Here is an 18,030-nt window from a genome sequence, read left to right on the forward strand (position 1 = left end):
AATATGGAATAGCATTGATATAACATTGGTGAAACATATATACTTCAATAGAGATGGTTGTCTCCTCCTGCAAGCTATAATGTTTTATATTTTTGTGTCTTCAAAAAAACTTATTTTCCTCCAGATTGCACTTTATCAAGGAGGAATTCAATGTCTTTTTCATTAAAATTTGTCATTATTAAGACCCTCATGGCAGCCCCACTGTCTCTCCAAACCATACATTTTTACAAAGCATCAACTGGGGAGCGAGGAGTTAATCTGACAAAAACTTGAATGAGCATAAATACAATCACAAACAACTGCAAGAATATCCATTAATCTTCATCAGTATATCTTGTGTTACATCACATATATATACAATACATGTGACCATAAATGGGGCATGTGCATATTTCTTCAAATGAAAGGCATGTACTCAGAAGAAAAAAAAAGTAACTGTCTATCGGTCCCTATGGTTTGAAAAGGTATTGTCGAATCTCCAAAATTGCATTCAACATGCATTGAAAGTTGTCATACTTCTCTGTCATGCATACCAGAAATGGTCATTTACATTGTATCATGTCTTGCAGTTTAAAGAAAACCCAGTATCAAAAACATGATGCAAACAGATGCCAAATGAATCAACATTCAAGTGTAAAGTGGAAATAAAAAACATATCATATCCACTGAAAAAGTAGAGAGGTAAATGTTGGATGTTTGTTGCTGTTTGTTGTTTTTTTATAATCAATGAATGTTACGCACATGCATTAGTGGGGGAATAAATACAATGTCAAAGTATTAGTTTCACATCTAAGCCTGATGAAATATTTAGAGCTGTCCTCTGCACACACTTGATTATATGAAGGAAGAGTGAAGAGCAAAGTAGCTGGTATTAGCTTAATAAAGTTATTTCTAAACACCACAAACAACAGATTAGATAAGAAGGGTGATGAGATCAACCACTTATCCTGATTAAAACAAAAAACCGGATGTGGTTATTTTGTTGTAGTCAGCATCAACAATCACAGCAAACCCAAACAGGTGGTCAGTTTTAATACCAAATGCTTGGTGAATACAATCCCTGCATAATATATGTTCACAACTACACATCAAACATGTGTATCTACAGAATGTGACCGCTGATACTATTGCAGCAAAATGTCTATGTGAGCATGGTATATTAAAGCTGATATATTATACATATTATGCAAAATAATGCCACGCCTAAGTGGCGCAAGTGTCGTAATACTTAAAAGCACTGCCCCACCATCATTAGCACACAAATATCAGATTTAACCTTGGCGCTCTTGATGGGCAAACCGATGCTTCTCTGAATGACACGTGGGACTCAGTGTACTAAATTTGCCTCGTATGATCCACACACAATGTGATGCCTTACTCGCATCAGAGAACACAAAGCTAGAGGGGTGGTACACATTCATTAATTGGGTATATTGCACGCTATCAGGAGAAGAGATGTTAAGGGATCTGGTACCACAACGCAGCAAGAAATCAGGCAAAAAAAAAAGACTCTGCGTACTTTACTTCACCTCTTATGATGCACACACAAAGCGATCACCTTATTCACGTCAGAATATGCAAAGCTAGAGAGGAGGTACGCGTTTATTATTGGGGTATATTGCATGTTATCAGGAGAAGAAATGTTAAGGGGTCCTGGTACCATAATGCGGCAAGAAATCAAGGGGGGGGGGGTTTGTACCAGTTTGTAGAGATGACCTTTACTGCTACAAACTATAAACTCCCTCAGCTTGATTAATGAAGTTAATCACTCCCCACATCCAGGAACTAACAAGCAGATCATCTTCATTTCATGATCAAGACTCCGCTGTCTCAATTTGTCTCCAGGACCTCTAGAAGGACAAGAGACCACCACATTAGTATCCTGAAAAAAAAACTGAATGTATTTCAGCCTCTGGGCTGCTATTTTCAGTCAATAAATCACATCAACTCAATTCAAGTCAATCCTTATGGAAAGAAATGTCGGGGGAGGGGGAATAGGGGTGTATAAACAAAATGTCAGCAGAAGGCAGTATTGGAAAGGAGGGTTAAATGATTTCTACAGTATGCCTCTGTATCAAATCTGTCACAACCCTGAGCAAACCTGATATGTGTATATTATGCAATACAAATAGTGCTCTGTAAGATGCCAGACCACAGAGGTTAGCATGCACTATATAGCTGAGCGTGTTTCCAGATTGGCCAAAAAAAAAAAAAAAAAAAAGCTCATTGTCATCAGTACCACCAGAGGCTCTGTTATTGTGTATAGGATTGCATAATCATGTATTTAAAAGCTACAAATTTACTGTGATTAAGTAAGAATGCTACAATGTACCTGTTTTGAAAACATGAATGTGGCGACTAGACATATCATACAATTCAACTGTACGAGCTGAAATTTTTGCGTACAGATATTTTCGCGAATTGCTACTTGGCGGACATTTTCGCGTGTTGTTAATTTCGCGAATGCGAGGGTCTAACTGAACTTAGTTATCCATGCGTTGTTATTTTCGCATGTTGTTATTTTCGCGGTTCAAAGGCGATTCGCGAAATTCGCGAAAATAAAACCACCGTGAAAATTTCAGCTCGTACAGAATATTAAACCATGTAGTGTCAGAATATGTTCATTTGGCCAGTTGTTCAGTGGCATGATTTTGGTCATAGGCATACATACATGTATGTATAAAAAACTTCAGCATTTATAGTCCAGTCAATCTAGCGATTTTTAGGGGGTAACCCACCACTAATTGCAACAGTAGGAATTTTACTGCAGAGCAAGTCGTTGAGGCCTCCTGAACACCATACTAAAAGTCCCAAAAAATCCAGCGGGGCAATTTAGTAAAATTTGCATAATATGCAAATTAGCACCTGAAATGAGAGGAAATTGACAGATCTCAGCTTCCCGTTATCCAATTTTAAAGATTTAAATGTATAAACTTATATTTTGTAGGTCAATGAACACGATAGATGCCTTTTCGAATTGGTCGTACAAAAATAATTTACATAAAATGCAAATTAGCGGTAACTGTAAGAGTACATTCATAACAACAGTACTCACGTTGGCACAATGCACGTTTTGCATATGGGGACGCGGGGTTGAGGGGGTAACTTTGGGCGCCTCCCAAGGGGCCGCTTTAAATGTGCATCACTTTTAACTATGTAAGTATTGTAAAGCAATGTCTCCTGTATTGATTACATTGCATTTCTTGAAAACAAAAATACCCTTGCTGTAAGGCACGATCGAATTTTGACAGTATGTACTTTTGGAACATATATATTCGCGTTATATGATATTATATGTTTTCTATATTGCCAAGAGGATAAAGGGCATTTCGGGGGCACACGCCACAGGGTCGCCCTTCAATAAGCACCCTTTTTATTGTGTAGATCTTGTAAAGCAAATCTTCTTCTATCATATTCATGACTTTTCATTGATATAAGAGTGTATTTGCTGTATTGCTGGACCTACATTTAAAACCATTCACACTAGAACAACTGCATTTGCGTTGCTAATATCCGTATCTTGTCATAAAGGGCGTGAGCGTAGGTGTAAATTCAGACACCTCCCCAGGGATTACCTTTGGATGTCCACCTTTTTGACAATGTAGTTATTGTAGAGCAATGTTTCCTCTACTAATTAGTTGCATTTTTTGGGGAAACAAAAGTGCCTTTGCTATACGGCACGATGGAATTTCGAAAACATGTACGTTTGGAACATATATATATTCGCGTTATATGATATTATATGTTTTCTATTATTGCCGTGAGGGTGGAGTATTTTTGGCACATCCCACAGGGTTGCCGTTTGATGCGCACCCTCTTAAGTGTATAGATCTTGTAAAGTTAAGTTTCTTCTATCATTTTCATAACTTGTCATCGATGAAAATTGTATTTGATGTATTGCCGGAACTACTTTTACAACCATTCATGCTAGAACAACGGTATTTGCGTTGCTAATATCTGTGTTTTGTAATAAGGGGGCGTGAGCGTAGATGTGAATTTGGACACTTCCCAAGGGATTACTTTTGAATGTTCACCCTTTTGACAATATAGTTATTGTAGAGCAATGTCTCCTCTATTAATTAGTTGCATTTCTTGGAAACAAAGGTGCCTTTGCTATTCAGCACGATGGAATTTTGAAAACATGTACGTTTGGAACATATACATATTCGCGTTGTATGATATTATATGTTTTCTAAGTTGCCGTGAGGGTTGAATATTTTTGGCACATCCCACAGGGTTACCATTTAATGTGCATCCTCTTCACTGTATAGATCTGGTAAGGTTAAGCCTCTTCTATCATTTCCATAACTTTTCATTGATAAATAGTGTATTCGCTGTATTGCCGGGACTACTTTTAAAACCATCCACGCTAGAACAACGGTGTTTGCGTTGCTAATATCTGTGTTTTGTCTTAAGGGTGCGTGAGCGTAGGTGTAATTTTGGACCATTCCCAAGGGATTGTCCTTTAATGTTCACCCTTTAGAGAATATGGATATCGTTAAGGGATGTCTCCTCTATTAACTACAATGTATTTTTGAAAACAAAAGTGCCCATGCTGCATGGCATGATCGAAGTTTGAAACATGTACGTTTGGAACATATAGTATATTCGCGTTAATGATATTCAATGTTTTCTATATTGCCGTGAGGGTGGGGTACTTTGGGGCACATCCCACAGGATTGGAATTTAATGTGCATCCTCTCACTGAATAGATATTGTGAAGCAATGCTTCTTCTATCATTTCCACGACATTCATCGATATAAAAGTGTGTAGCTGTATTGCCGGAACTACTTCTAAAACCATGTACCAAAGAACGTCAGTATTTGCGTTCATAGTATCCGTGTGTTGTAATTACGGGGCTTGAGAGGAGGTGTAATTTTGGACACTTCCCAAGGGATTGCTTTGAAATGTTCACCCTTTTGACAATAAGGTTAAGGTAGAGCAATTTTTTCTTCTTTTAATTATATTGCATTTCTTGAAAACAATAGGTTACTTGCTGTACAACCGTTGGAAAATTGGAACATATTCGTGCTAAATGATAGTGCATGTTTCCTATATTGCCCTGGGGGTTGGATGATTTGAACACATCCCACTCGGTGGCCTTTGAGTGTGCACCCCTTTGACTATATGAATATTGTAAAGCAGTGTCTCTACCATTTAAAAATCATGAAAAGTAAAGTGTTTTAATTTACAACCCGGCAAAACGACTTTCTACGTGCATGTACAACTGAATTTGCTTTGGCATATAATGCATGTTTTGTTAACCTGTTTTGGGACCACGAAGGTCAAGGTATGGGTGATTTGGGCACTTCCCAAGGGCTTGCGTTTGAATGTCCAACTTTTTGACAATATAGATATTGTAAAGCAACGTCTCCTGTATTACCTGAATTGCATTTTACGAAAATAAAAGAGTATGTGCTAGACAGGCGGAAGAACTTTTCAGAGGCATGTACCCATGGAACATTTTTTTCGCTGTTGTATATACTGCATGTTTTTCATTGCCTTTAGGATTTCACCTTTTCATCTTATAGATATTGTAGAACAATAATTCTTCTATAACTTCCACTGAAATTTAATGGAAATGAAACGAAAAGGACGTTATAGAGGGTTATAGAGGGTGTATTCACGTGTATATACTGTGTTTTGTACCGGGCTGTGAGGGTATAGGGATAAATTCGGGTACCTCCCTCCGAGTCGCTTTGACTCATGTGCACCACTTTTTAAAGATATACTTTCATAGAAATAGTCTTTGCTAGACGGCCAAACGACTTAAAAAAAAAAAATCTTGTACGCTTAGAACAACGGAAATCGCGTTGGTTGATGCATGTTTTGCAAATGGCCGTGGGGATATGATCGATAGGGGTAACTTTGGTCACTACCCACAGAGTTTCCTTTGACTGTGCTATCTTCAATATCTCAAAACCCTCAAGGGTGCAAGAGCTGAATCATCCAGATTCGAATAAGTACCTCTCCAAATAGAGTTCATTAATTACAAAATTGGACAAGTTATAGATGTTGACAGTTGTTTATATTATTTGATTCTACGTAATTAATGGATAAGCTATCATTATCTTTCTGATAACAAACTATTATTCGCTTAAAATTATTCATGCTAGGTTTCTAATGCTGAAAAGTTTGTTTTGGTGAAGAGAAACTGAAATGTCACATTTGAACACTCTTGATATGCTCATATCGGGCACTTTGGTGCATTTGAATATTCCGTTGGCTCGGTACCCTTTGCATATTATGCAAATGAGGCCCAGACTATGTACATGGAATTGTTTGCATCGCACTAAGTGACATTGCAAACATATGTTTCAACACTTTCGGTGTTCCAATCTGAAACCTAGAGGCATAGTTTTCATGGAAACACTGTATTTTAATCATTATTGGAGCTAATTTGCATATTATGCAAATAAGGCCCAGAATATGTACATGGAAATGTTTGCATCGCACTAACTTACATTGCAAACATATGTTTCAACACTTTGGGTGTTCCAATCTGAAACCTAGAAGCATAGTTTTCATGGAAACACTGTATTTTTATCATTATTGGAGCTAATTTGCATATTATGCAAATGAGGCCCAGAATATGTACATAGACATGTTTGCATCGCACTAACTGACATTGAAAACATAAGTTTCAACACTTTCGGTGTTTCAATCTGAAACCTAGAAGCATAGTTTTCATGGAAACACTGTATTTTTATCATTATGGGAGCTAATTTGCATATTATGCAAATGAGGCCCAGATCATGTCCATGGAAATGTTTGCATCGCACTAGCTGACATTGTAAACATATGTTAAAATACTTTCGGTTTTCCAATCTGAAACCTAGAAGCATAGTTTTCATGGAAACACTGTATTTTTATCATTATGGAGCTAATTTGCATATTATGCAAATTTAGCCACTTTACCCCATTGGATTTCTTGGGACTTTTAGTATGGTGTTTAGGAGCCCATAACAAGTTGCACTGCAGTGGAATTCATACTGTTGCAATTAGTGGTGGGTGAAACCCTATTTTGACTGGACTATTAACTATCATAACTTTTGTGTGCTTGTGTATTCAGTTTATGTTTGTCCATTCATTGAAAATCACTAAGCAGGTCAGTGAGCACAGTTTTACCATAATTCTTTTTCAAAAACCTAACAGAAATCAAAACTATACTTTATACTTGAACCAAAATAGATATTTTCATACAAGTGGCTTGATCAATTGTGTCAACTCTATGTCGAGTGGTTTTTCTGTTGGTCAGTCGAATCTCCCCCTTTCGTTATTGGTTCTCTTTTTCTCTAGTAGGTGTTGCAACGTGACCTAGCAGACAGGGGTTTTTGGAAAGTTATGTTTAATACAGAATTCTCATACGGCACTTGTTTTAAGCCTTCTGTAAAAGTGGATATTTTCGCGTGAGTAATTTTTCTCACTCAGCCGGGTAAGATGAGTTTCGCGGGTTTTTAATTCCGCGGAATCAAGACATGAACTACTGAAACGTATAGTGAGCAAAAATATTTATTTTTGCACTGGTTTCCTATTGCGCGAAATGCGAAAAAATTTCAACACCGCGAAAATTTCCCCTTTTACAGTATAATCTTCTTCTAAGTTTTTGATTAAAAAAAAAATCTACAATACAAATTTCCTTGCAATCAATGGCACATTTTCAGCTGATTAATCTCTGTATTGTAGTGTCTGTGCCATGATATTGATATCTTATTTCAAGTTTTCACTTCCTATGTAGCTTACATCAAGTACTATCAATTTACAAAATGCTTTTATATTACCTGCATCATATATTTCAGTTATCAAATGTTCTAACTGTACATATATAAATACATTTTGGATGTTACTGGCAGATTGTTTTTGGAGTGATCTATTCCTTCCAATCTCTACTTTTCAGTACATCACTCTTTTCCATCACTGCATTTACTTTTTGTTACCACTGCAACGTATGCACTGTTTCTCTCATTATACATTCATTTGTATAATATTGACTTGTGTTTCTTACAAAATGTTAAACAATATAATCTGGCAAAAGAAATAAGAGTTTGCCTGATGTATCATATTTTCTTGGATGGAAATAAAGTATAATCAAACTGAATTGACATAATTAGTATGAATTCTACTAGTCAATAGACCCTTGTCTGATCAAAATTTTATGGCAAATTATATATACATTTGTTTGTCATTTCTGTACATTTCATTATCTTCCATCAAAAAAATTTTGCTCTGAAAAGGTTTGCTTTGTCAGAAAAATAGAAATTCCTCTCATTTAAATGCATTCATGTTAAGTCTGCACATTCAGCAAGAGCCCCCACAACCTTCAAACAGATACAATAACTACATCAATCTTTAAGGTTTTAGTGCACCACATGGGTGGCCCAGGAGGAAACAGAGAGAAACACACACCCACACACACCGAGCTGTATGTATCAATTTATGCTTTTCTAGAGAGAGAGAGGTCTGAATTAAAAATGGAAGATGGAGGGGGGGGGGGAGGGATGGATTTTAAGTAGCTGGTGAAACTTGAACCACCCATCAATATACAAACATACTTATGTTTGTTTTTTATTATTTTTATTATTATTATCATTATTTTTTACCATGGCCTTGTTCTGGCATCATAGGTAAAAGAAACATCATCACCATCGGACTGACGAGCTACAATGAGAGGGAGCATATTTAGGAGGAAGAAACGAAGTAATAGCACATGATACATGAACATGATGCAGAGCCCTGACACATGATATCTCTCACACATATATACAAACATACATAATAGACAATACACGTAATGTGTGTAATTGGATGGAAAGCTATGAATAGCAGGTGAACTGCCATGGCCAATGTCTCTTGAAGAAATTTACTCAGACCACCATGAACATTCGAATACCATCACTTCAAACAGCATCCAAAGGCTGAGATTTGCAATTTCTGTGAACTTTGAATAATACATGTACCAGCTGATATTTCGTCCCGAGATACAAATGCATGTGAAATCTCCTGCTGATGTTTGCTAAGGATTACATATGAAACACTATCAGCACTTGGTAACAGATCAACAAGGTGCTCTTTGGTGCTCTATACTTATTGGAGCACAAGATGAGTACTGTATACAACATACATATTTAGCAAGTCTGAAGTTGAAAATTTGTGATTGTGGAATACAGTATTAAACAGAGAAGTATATGCATGCATGCTACCAAACATTCATGTTGGGATCACACTATTTTCGCATGTTTTTGAATTCATCAATAGCACTCTCTCATGAAATTTGCAAAAGTAAACATCTCTCAAAATATTTGGCATATAAATTATGCCATTTGATTTAATAGATGAATCTGAAATTTGACCAAAAATTAGGGCCACTGACCATAGCATAAAGGCTCTCCAAGTTTTGTGATTAAAGATGCAGAGACCATCAGTAACATACATTTATACCAGCAGAAAGACAGTAATTCACCAGAGGCCTGCTATGGGGAAATTTCTTTCAAAAAATGAAATAGTTTCAATGATGACCATGAGGTGTGACATATTTGAGTGGGATTCAAAACACCTGAAAAAAAAATAAATAAAAACTTGACACAAGATGCCTTGAAGAATACCCAAGGCTTATGCATTTACCAAACAGTGAGAAAGATACATACTGAAGGATACACGACAATATAACCCAAGGATTTATTTGACAGGAGGCAGTGCAAAGAAGACATTACAGGCAACTGGCGGATTTCTTTGACTGATATTCAAAACAACTCACGGTTGACAAGGCAAGAAAGTGAGAGAAAGATAGAAAGATATATATATACTAGATAGAGAGAGAGAGAGAGAGAGAGAGAGAGAGAGAAAGGTTATCAAACATTTGTGCCAGTCTGTAAGTCTACAAACACACCGTGGTCTACAATATATGAAAATTACAAAAAAAATCCAAAAAAGTTCTTCCCCCCATCCTCATTAAGCAGGAGCACAGTTGTCACATTTTCTTTCAGAGGTAAACTCTGTCACCAAGCCTAATGTACAGCCGTCAATATCCACCCTATCCCAGTCCCCCTTAATCTGTTGACGATGATTCCAGAGTATACTTGGGCAATGTCTACAGGAAATGCATGTTGCAGCAAAATCAGCCCATCCTCAACAGGTTAAAACTATTAATTGATCCACTATGCAATCAAGTCCATTGCAATAAATCGAACAAACGAAACACAATAATATACTGTTAGACAGAACATGACACAAGAAGCGTCATCGGGATCACTGATGTCATACATGAAGTATGAAACTTAAGGTAAAAAAAAAAAAATCTGAAAGGTTATTTATGTTTTTGCACGACAGTTATAATGTGGTCATGTCATCACGTAACAAGTTTCCTGTAAGCCAGTGCAAAAGTCTTTCCTATAGAATTTCTAATATTTCAAATCGAATAAAGAAGAATTCACTACTGATCACTTCCTTCTAATAATTGTAGAATTGCAATACCAAAACAAAAACACATTTTTAGGGGGAATAGGGTTGCTGCTGATTAGCAATTCATCCAAAGGCATGTCTTATGGTATCTTTTTATAGAGTAAAAATCTACTGGAGAATTTTCATTTGTTTGTGCTACAGACATCACTGTGTTAAAATGTAATACTCTGTAACATTTCTACTGCATGTATGATTTCAATGGAACTGTTGCTTTGGTTTTTGTTTTTTTAGTGTATTGATGACAGTCATCTTGCATGAATACATGAAGTATGAGGTGCAGCTCCACTGTGAGGATATAACGTCAGCGCTGGATTGCGGTGGAATATCATTCTAATGTGTTATGTAAGTGTAGTGTTTTGTTTGTGGTTTTGTTGTTGTTGCTACTGTTATTGTTTCTGTTCCTGTATTCCTTTAGCCAAAACAAAAAATGTATTGTGCATTATGTAATTATTGAATCATAATTTCTTCAGCAGGTTTGTATGGTTTTGTCACTTGAACCAAAAACCAGTGAAACTGCCTCAGTATACTTTCTCTTCTTTACTGCTGTTGCTGCTGTTATAAATATTTTCATAACCTTCTTCTAACATTAAAAAAAACCCTCACTTCTACACTGATAACGGTGGCAATTGCATTCGATAGTTGGAGAAAAATAGTGTATACGCCGAATATTTCGCGAGGTTTTTATTCTGACAAATTTTGCGAGTTAGGTGCTATTTAGATGTAAATCATCCAAGTTTGCTGAAACAGAATACGTTTGTACACACGGTTATGAAGCATTTTCTGCAGCATGTGTATGAGACATACCTGCTAGGTACGTTCACATTAGCATCGTGTTCTTTACTTTAAATATAGAGGACACATGCATATAATAAACTTGTAAATGAATGTGTGCATGGGTGCATGGGTGCGTGTTTGGGCAATAAAAGCGTTGTGAAGCTCTTCATTACTGCAATATTCAGATACAAAAAAAAAAATGATTTCCTGCTGTAATATCATCAATCCACCACGAGGTTTGCCAGGAAAAAAGATTGGGGTCAGCATGTTGGAATAATTGAACACCTTGGAATAATGAATGCATATAGATATTCTTCACATGTTCCATGAAGGAGGTATGTCCCAGATGATGAATGTAATTTTCGAATAAATGTGCCGTAATGTACCAATAGGCCATACATTTCATGAATATGATAATAATATAGTGGAGTCTTAAAGAAGTTCTTATTCTACAAAAGACAAAGAAGATATTTTGCAAATTAGGACATGTCAGACAATCTCGGGAGTGTTTGAATTCATGATTGAGTGACAGAATAAGGAATACAGTTGTACATTGGATGAATCATCTCTCTTCAAGATGCAAACTTAGCATTTTACATTCTCGGAGATAACACAAATTACATTTGTGCTAGCAGCAACAACACTTTGTTGCTTTTGTGCAATGTATTTTGCAAACACTTCGCTGACTAGCAAAATTTCTGAAAATACAACCACCATGCAAATTATGGCACATACAGCATCTGAAAACCCATGCCCAGTCCTGTGTTCAACTGTGAGAATATATAAGATAGCATATCACATCATGACAAGCTGGTCTGGATGAACGCAATGTACAGTATACCTACATCAGTATCAGAATGAATAGCTGATATACCATGTATAAATTTGTGAACGACACATATTTTCCACTTATACTTTAGAGATAACTGTTGACTTGCAAAATTCATGACAATTACGGTGTATATATAATACGCGTCTATAAACCAGCCTGGGCCTGATAATGGAGAGCTGATGAAACCACAATGTTGACTTTGGATGATAAATGCAATGTACACTGAAATCAGCATTGTGATGAATGGATGCAGAAAGAATGGTCACCATAAGTCTGGAAAATGTCAAAAAGACATTCAAATTCACACACACACGCACAACACAGCAATCATTACTATAATTAGGTATACAATGCTCAGACAGGACTGCCAGATTTTACTTTCTGTCTTTGCATCAGATTGGTCTCACGCATGTGACCCAACAGGTGGGGAAAACAAAATGGCTGAATTCATGCCGGGATTAGTTCCTGAATATTTAGTTTCATACTCTTTTATTGCTTTAAAACCAAGCCAATATGCATAGCAGGTGAGTATAAAGTTTTCATGCTGCACTGAGGACTAGGTTCAATTTTTGATTTGCAGCCAGTCTCTCTTGTTATAGCAGCTGGAATTTTGAAGATGACATTGAAAAAAGCCACATGCTTGCTTTTAACTTCTTTGTGTGTTTCTAAACTTTGCTGCATTGTTGCTTTATGGAAAACTTCTGGGATAATTAATAACACAAATTCAGCTTATTCAACATCATCAGAACTAATGCATATCCCTCTTGGTTGAAAAAAAAACACCTTTTTTGGGGGGAGGGGAGCAAGGAAGGGGGAATGGAAGGGGGCAAGTCTTCCATTACTTCTGCCAGAAGTTGCTGTATATTAGCGAAGCTTTATTCTGTATTGCAGGTTCACATTTTAACCCCTTGCAACAAAGTTAACAACAATAATAGACTTTGATTCCCCCTCAAAAAAAAATGAATCCAATAAAGTGTTTTGATGAAAATGATATCAACTAACTGTGCTCTCAAGTTTCTCATATTAATTAAACATGAGACATGAGAAGAGGAAAAAAAAATAAAGACCACTGACAAACACCACTTGATATATGTCAATCACTTCCTGATTTGACCATACACAAAACTGTTTCTCTTTGTATAAATGGTTATGGTGATGTTAGTACAAAGAAAGGTAAAAGATTGACAAGTGCAAACAACAACGTCTGGGCAACAAACGATAAATCATGACTATCATCTAGCTGTCTCTTGTGAACAACCAGATGATCGGGCTCATTCAAAACCAAATCAAATTTACCATTTCCGCAAACGGGCGTCATATAAGCCATCTATGTATGGCCCAGCTGAAAGAGATAGAGTGTGGCAGATGTAAAAAGTGAGTAACTGGATAAAGACCTGTTCATATTAAACTGTAAGCACTCTCCTGTTCTTGGGGCAGTTCAAGTGTGTTTACTTTGAGTGTCCTCTTTGAAAATGTCAAAACTAAAGAACCAAGAGTTAGACCTTTGTCCAATCTGTGGAACAATCCTTACAACTGATTCTCACAAATTACAGTTTCACCCACATAACTATTCTTATCAATGAGACAGCAATATCAATTGGTATTTGATAACAGCGTTCATTACCCACAATACGTTCTAATCCATTGCCTATCCTCTAAACCCTCTTTCTCACAAATCCTAAAATCTTTTTCAGCACAAACACACACACACACACACACAAGCAGAGGCGTGATCCATCAACAAAAATCGTCTGTGCATAGCATGACACTCTGTAAGCTATTTTGTATTCCCTTCTTTTTTAATTGTTCAGTGAGGTAGAGAAGCTGGCTCTTTAGAAGTCAGATTCAGTGGGTCCAAACGGGTCTTGTGCTCTCACAATGCAATGCAATCAGCTCATGATAAGCAAAGAAAGCTACATTTTACCATCTCTGTATGCAAAATACTTTACTGTACTTAATGTAATCTTGCACACTGTATCTCCCTCTTTCTCAAAAAAAAAGAAAAAAAAGAAAAAAGAGAGAAGATACAATTATGTACAATTCCTTCATTCAATAACAATCACTTCAATAGATTCAGGAAGATTTAATGCATGTGTCTAATGGAAATGCTGTGACATTATTCATATTTACATTCATGTCACAGTGTCAAATTAGTATGAAGATTGGCTATGGTAAACTACCATTAATTTCCTCACAAAAAAAAAGAAAGAAAAGAGGAAGAAGAAGAAATGAATAAAACTCTACAAATAGCCTGCCTCTGAGCAAAATGTCTGTAGGACATTTTAGGTGGCCAGATAGGACATTTAATATGGTCACTGTCACACAGGCTTGCAATGCAGGGCACATGGCTTTGCTGCAGATACCCTTTCATTTACACAATGCCTCGCAGACAGTCACTCATACAGCATACAGTGAATATTCCACTGTGATATGTGATACTACAATATCATTACTAGGTAGTGTCAGACATACACAGACACACACACACACACTCTCCCTCTCTCTCCCCTCTCTCACCCTTTCTCTCTCCCTCAGAAGTCCAGTCAGATGTAACTGGGAAGGACAAATTCCCACATGATGATCGCTTATTACTGGGAGCTGTCTCTTTCCAAGAAACGGCATAATGGCACTTTACAAAATTACATGCTGCTTTCTCTCCAATCATTCCCAAGAGTCACATATTTCCCCTTAAAATGGCCTCTTTCCAAGACTCCAAGTAGAGGCTTTTGGAAGGGAAAATGATCATTTACATGTTTGTACTCTTTGTGCCCTTCCTGTGCAGACCATGTCATAATGAGGTCTTTGAAAGATGAGTAAAAAATAGACACATTTTCAGGTTAAATTCCATTATAATTGCTATTTTAAATATTAAATTCCTGCATGATATATTGGAGCAATCTCAGACAAAATGAAGGTTTAGACATATATGAATGCATGAACAACATTATTATTGTTGTTGTTGTTCTTGTTATTATTATTATTACTATTATTATTATTATTATTATTATTATTATTATCATCATTATCATTATTGTTATTATTATCATTACTGTTATCATTATCATTTTACATACACTCACAGTGTATACCTTAGAACTTCAATAAGATCCCAGGCAGGATTTGGCCAATTTTCTTTCTTTCTTTCTTTAATTCTTTCTTTGCAATGTTATAGTTTGCTTTCGTGCTGAAATGAACATCTAGAGGAAAACACTGTTATCCTAATATATTTGTTCATTCACCACTAATCACATTTGATTTGATAGACTTGTCTTCTGTAACAATAATTCAGCTAGTATCTACAGTGTCAATTCTCTTCGATGACATATTGCATTTACAGCTTTTATAACTTATCTGCAGCCCTATAGACACTTTATTATCAGAATAAAGCTTACCATACCAACAGTTTTATCACATAGAGCTTCTAGTGAGCAGCCACACTTTAATCACCGTGACATCTGTGTTTTACAGCTATGATGTCTACATTGCCTTCGTTTTATAGTATATAGCTCTTAACTGGATACTTTAATGAATGCTATTGGTAATTATAGTCATTATGTGTCTTAATGATACAATTTGCTGATGTGTAGTTATGGCCAGTGGCCATTATTGTCTATACCACTCAATATCAATCAAATCCTGCCACACTTGGTTCTGTTGGGAGAATATGACATCCTAAGCATTGGGCATTGAAAATTAAAAGCAAGATGGGATAGCAACAATAAGACTGATTCACTTTCATAACAAAATGTCAACATGTCAACGTGACAACATTTGAAGGCCATTCCAGTCATAGCCTTTTCCTGTGTCAGAAATACCACAGAGGGTATTGGCTCCATCATGACTCCAGTGTAACTTTTGCAGTTTAAAACTGCACATCACTGAAACATGAAACATCACTAACTGCATTCATGCAGCTCATTCACCTAGCAGTGACTCAAATGTTCACAGAAAAGGTCAAATTAAAGCATTACAGTAAGAAGCACAAGACATAACAAGAGTAAAGTAGTACACAAGACTTTACAAGAGTTAAGTGTTTGATGTATACTTGAATGCCTCGTCTTCACATTTCTTTAATATCATGCTTTAAATACACTGACTCACATGAATAAAGTGGTGGGAGGGAAGGAGGCCTTACCTGGGTAGGAGCGGTAAAAGCCATCAGCACTGCCAAAGTATTGCCACAGCAGCTGGGGATCCTCCTCAAAGTTTTCGAGGAAGACGCTGTCAACATCTTCAGTTGCCTGGATACCATTCAGGATCACTTTGTCTGCGTGAACAAGGGATGAAAGGAGACCAAAATAACAAGATTTGGCAATGTAATCTTAACCCGTTGAAGACATGTCCTGCATGAATATACTCGGGCAGGTGTCTATAGGAAATGCGCATTGTAGCAAAATCAGCCCGTCCTCAATGGGTTAAAATCCTCACTTCTACTATGAGTGAATAAATGCATCATGAGTCAAATCAGACTCAAAAATATCTCTGGGTCCACATACGCCTTATTTTACGGCTTCCATTTCGTGAATTTTTGTGGTTGACATTCTACTTTTCATTAATAACAGCATTCTGACATAAAAGGCTGAAATTCATCAGTGTTCTGCCAAAGGAAGACATGGGTCCACAATAAAAGGCACTGGACTCTGTATGACATTGTTGTATCTTTTGTGTTGCATCCCTCTGCTGTTGCCACATCGTATAATTATGAAAATTGCATTCTTGTTCTGGATAATGACTTCTGCAAAGGTAGTCATGAAGAAGGTTTTCACACTTACAAAGGACTTCATGTCTGTATTATACCATGCTTCAGGAATGTATTTCTTATGCCATATTTACACCATTTTCCCTGCTGTCACAGCAGTCCCATTTGCCTGAAACGTAGTGCACCACGGTTTGGTGGAATACTCTCCCTTTTTTCCCCCTCTGTATATTCTAGTCTTGTTCATTCCAGTATTCGCTCCAGTGAACAACAAGCTATCAGGCACCATTATATGGTGTCTGGACAGGCTAGACTACACATACATGTAATTCTCGTCGCATCCCATTACGTACCGCCTCCAAGTTTTGCTATGGGCTATTACATGCTGCATAACTGCATAAGACATCATACAACTACTGCATCAAAAGCGCCATGGCCTATCAATGAACGTTCCCAACAGTTCTCAGTATGCTTGCATACGGGAGTACACACATGTATCATGTGAACACAAAGTCAAGCTAAGTTTTGCCTCTTCACGATAGATTAGAAGTCAAACCATTTGCATTGTAAATGCACACCAGAAATGGAGCAAAACTTGATTGAAAAGCATATCTACAATGTAGACCACATCTGGCCAAACAAATGTGATTCAAGTTAATTCTACACTCAGACTTGGGAAAACATTTCCATAATTAGCATGAAAGCATGTAATGAAACAAGTTTGGAATCACATCTCTTTTTTTTTCTCTCTCTCTTTTTTTTTTTTTTTTTTTTTTTTGGTGGGTGTGTTTGTAAGCACCTGAAGATTGAATAAGAGTTCACTGGTCTAATAGGCACATGATGGAAATAGGTTGAATACATTTAGAAATTTCATCATATTTTATTCTATTTAAAACTTTGGAGTGTGATGAAGTTTTCATGCACAGGTCAGCAGAGGTAAAAAGATCGTACTTACCTCCTTTGTAGATGTCTGTGGGAATCTGCACTGAGCTCTGGTTTAGGTTGACATCTGACTTGAAACGGTCATCATAATTCAGCTCCACACCAGTCAAGTTCTTAGAGTTTGGGTAACTCACATCTTCTTGCTAAACGGATATTTATTACAAAAATTGAACAGAAAATGATACAATTCATAGAATTGTGATGGTAAGAAAGGCACGTGTAGTTGAAATACTAAAGGGATATGAATTACAAACATTGAACAGGAAAATGAAACAATTTATAGAATTATGACGGTAAAGAGGTATAGGCATAGAAAAAGTTGACTAC

General features: G+C 36.6%; 1 protein-coding gene across 4 annotated transcripts in view; it reads right to left on the reverse strand.

Moving 5' to 3' along the window:
• Positions 1-18,030, reverse strand: part of LOC139709221 (voltage-dependent calcium channel subunit alpha-2/delta-1-like) — a 131,308-nt gene that overhangs the window by 92,883 nt on the left and 20,395 nt on the right. For all 4 annotated transcript variants that reach the window (XM_071621177.1, XM_071621176.1, XM_071621175.1 and 1 more), the window contains exons 5-6: positions 17,717-17,846; positions 16,201-16,332 (exon numbers count right to left, since the gene is read on the reverse strand). In XM_071621177.1, the coding sequence (XP_071477278.1) occupies positions 16,201-16,332; positions 17,717-17,846 (262 nt within the window). The remainder of the gene's footprint in view (positions 1-16,200; positions 16,333-17,716; positions 17,847-18,030) is intronic.

Source organism: Diadema antillarum, unplaced genomic scaffold (assembly GCF_040938485.1).
Source record: "Diadema antillarum isolate AM-2024a unplaced genomic scaffold, OU_Dant_1.0 seq00001416_RagTag, whole genome shotgun sequence".
Taxonomy (NCBI): domain Eukaryota; kingdom Metazoa; phylum Echinodermata; class Echinoidea; order Diadematoida; family Diadematidae; genus Diadema; species Diadema antillarum.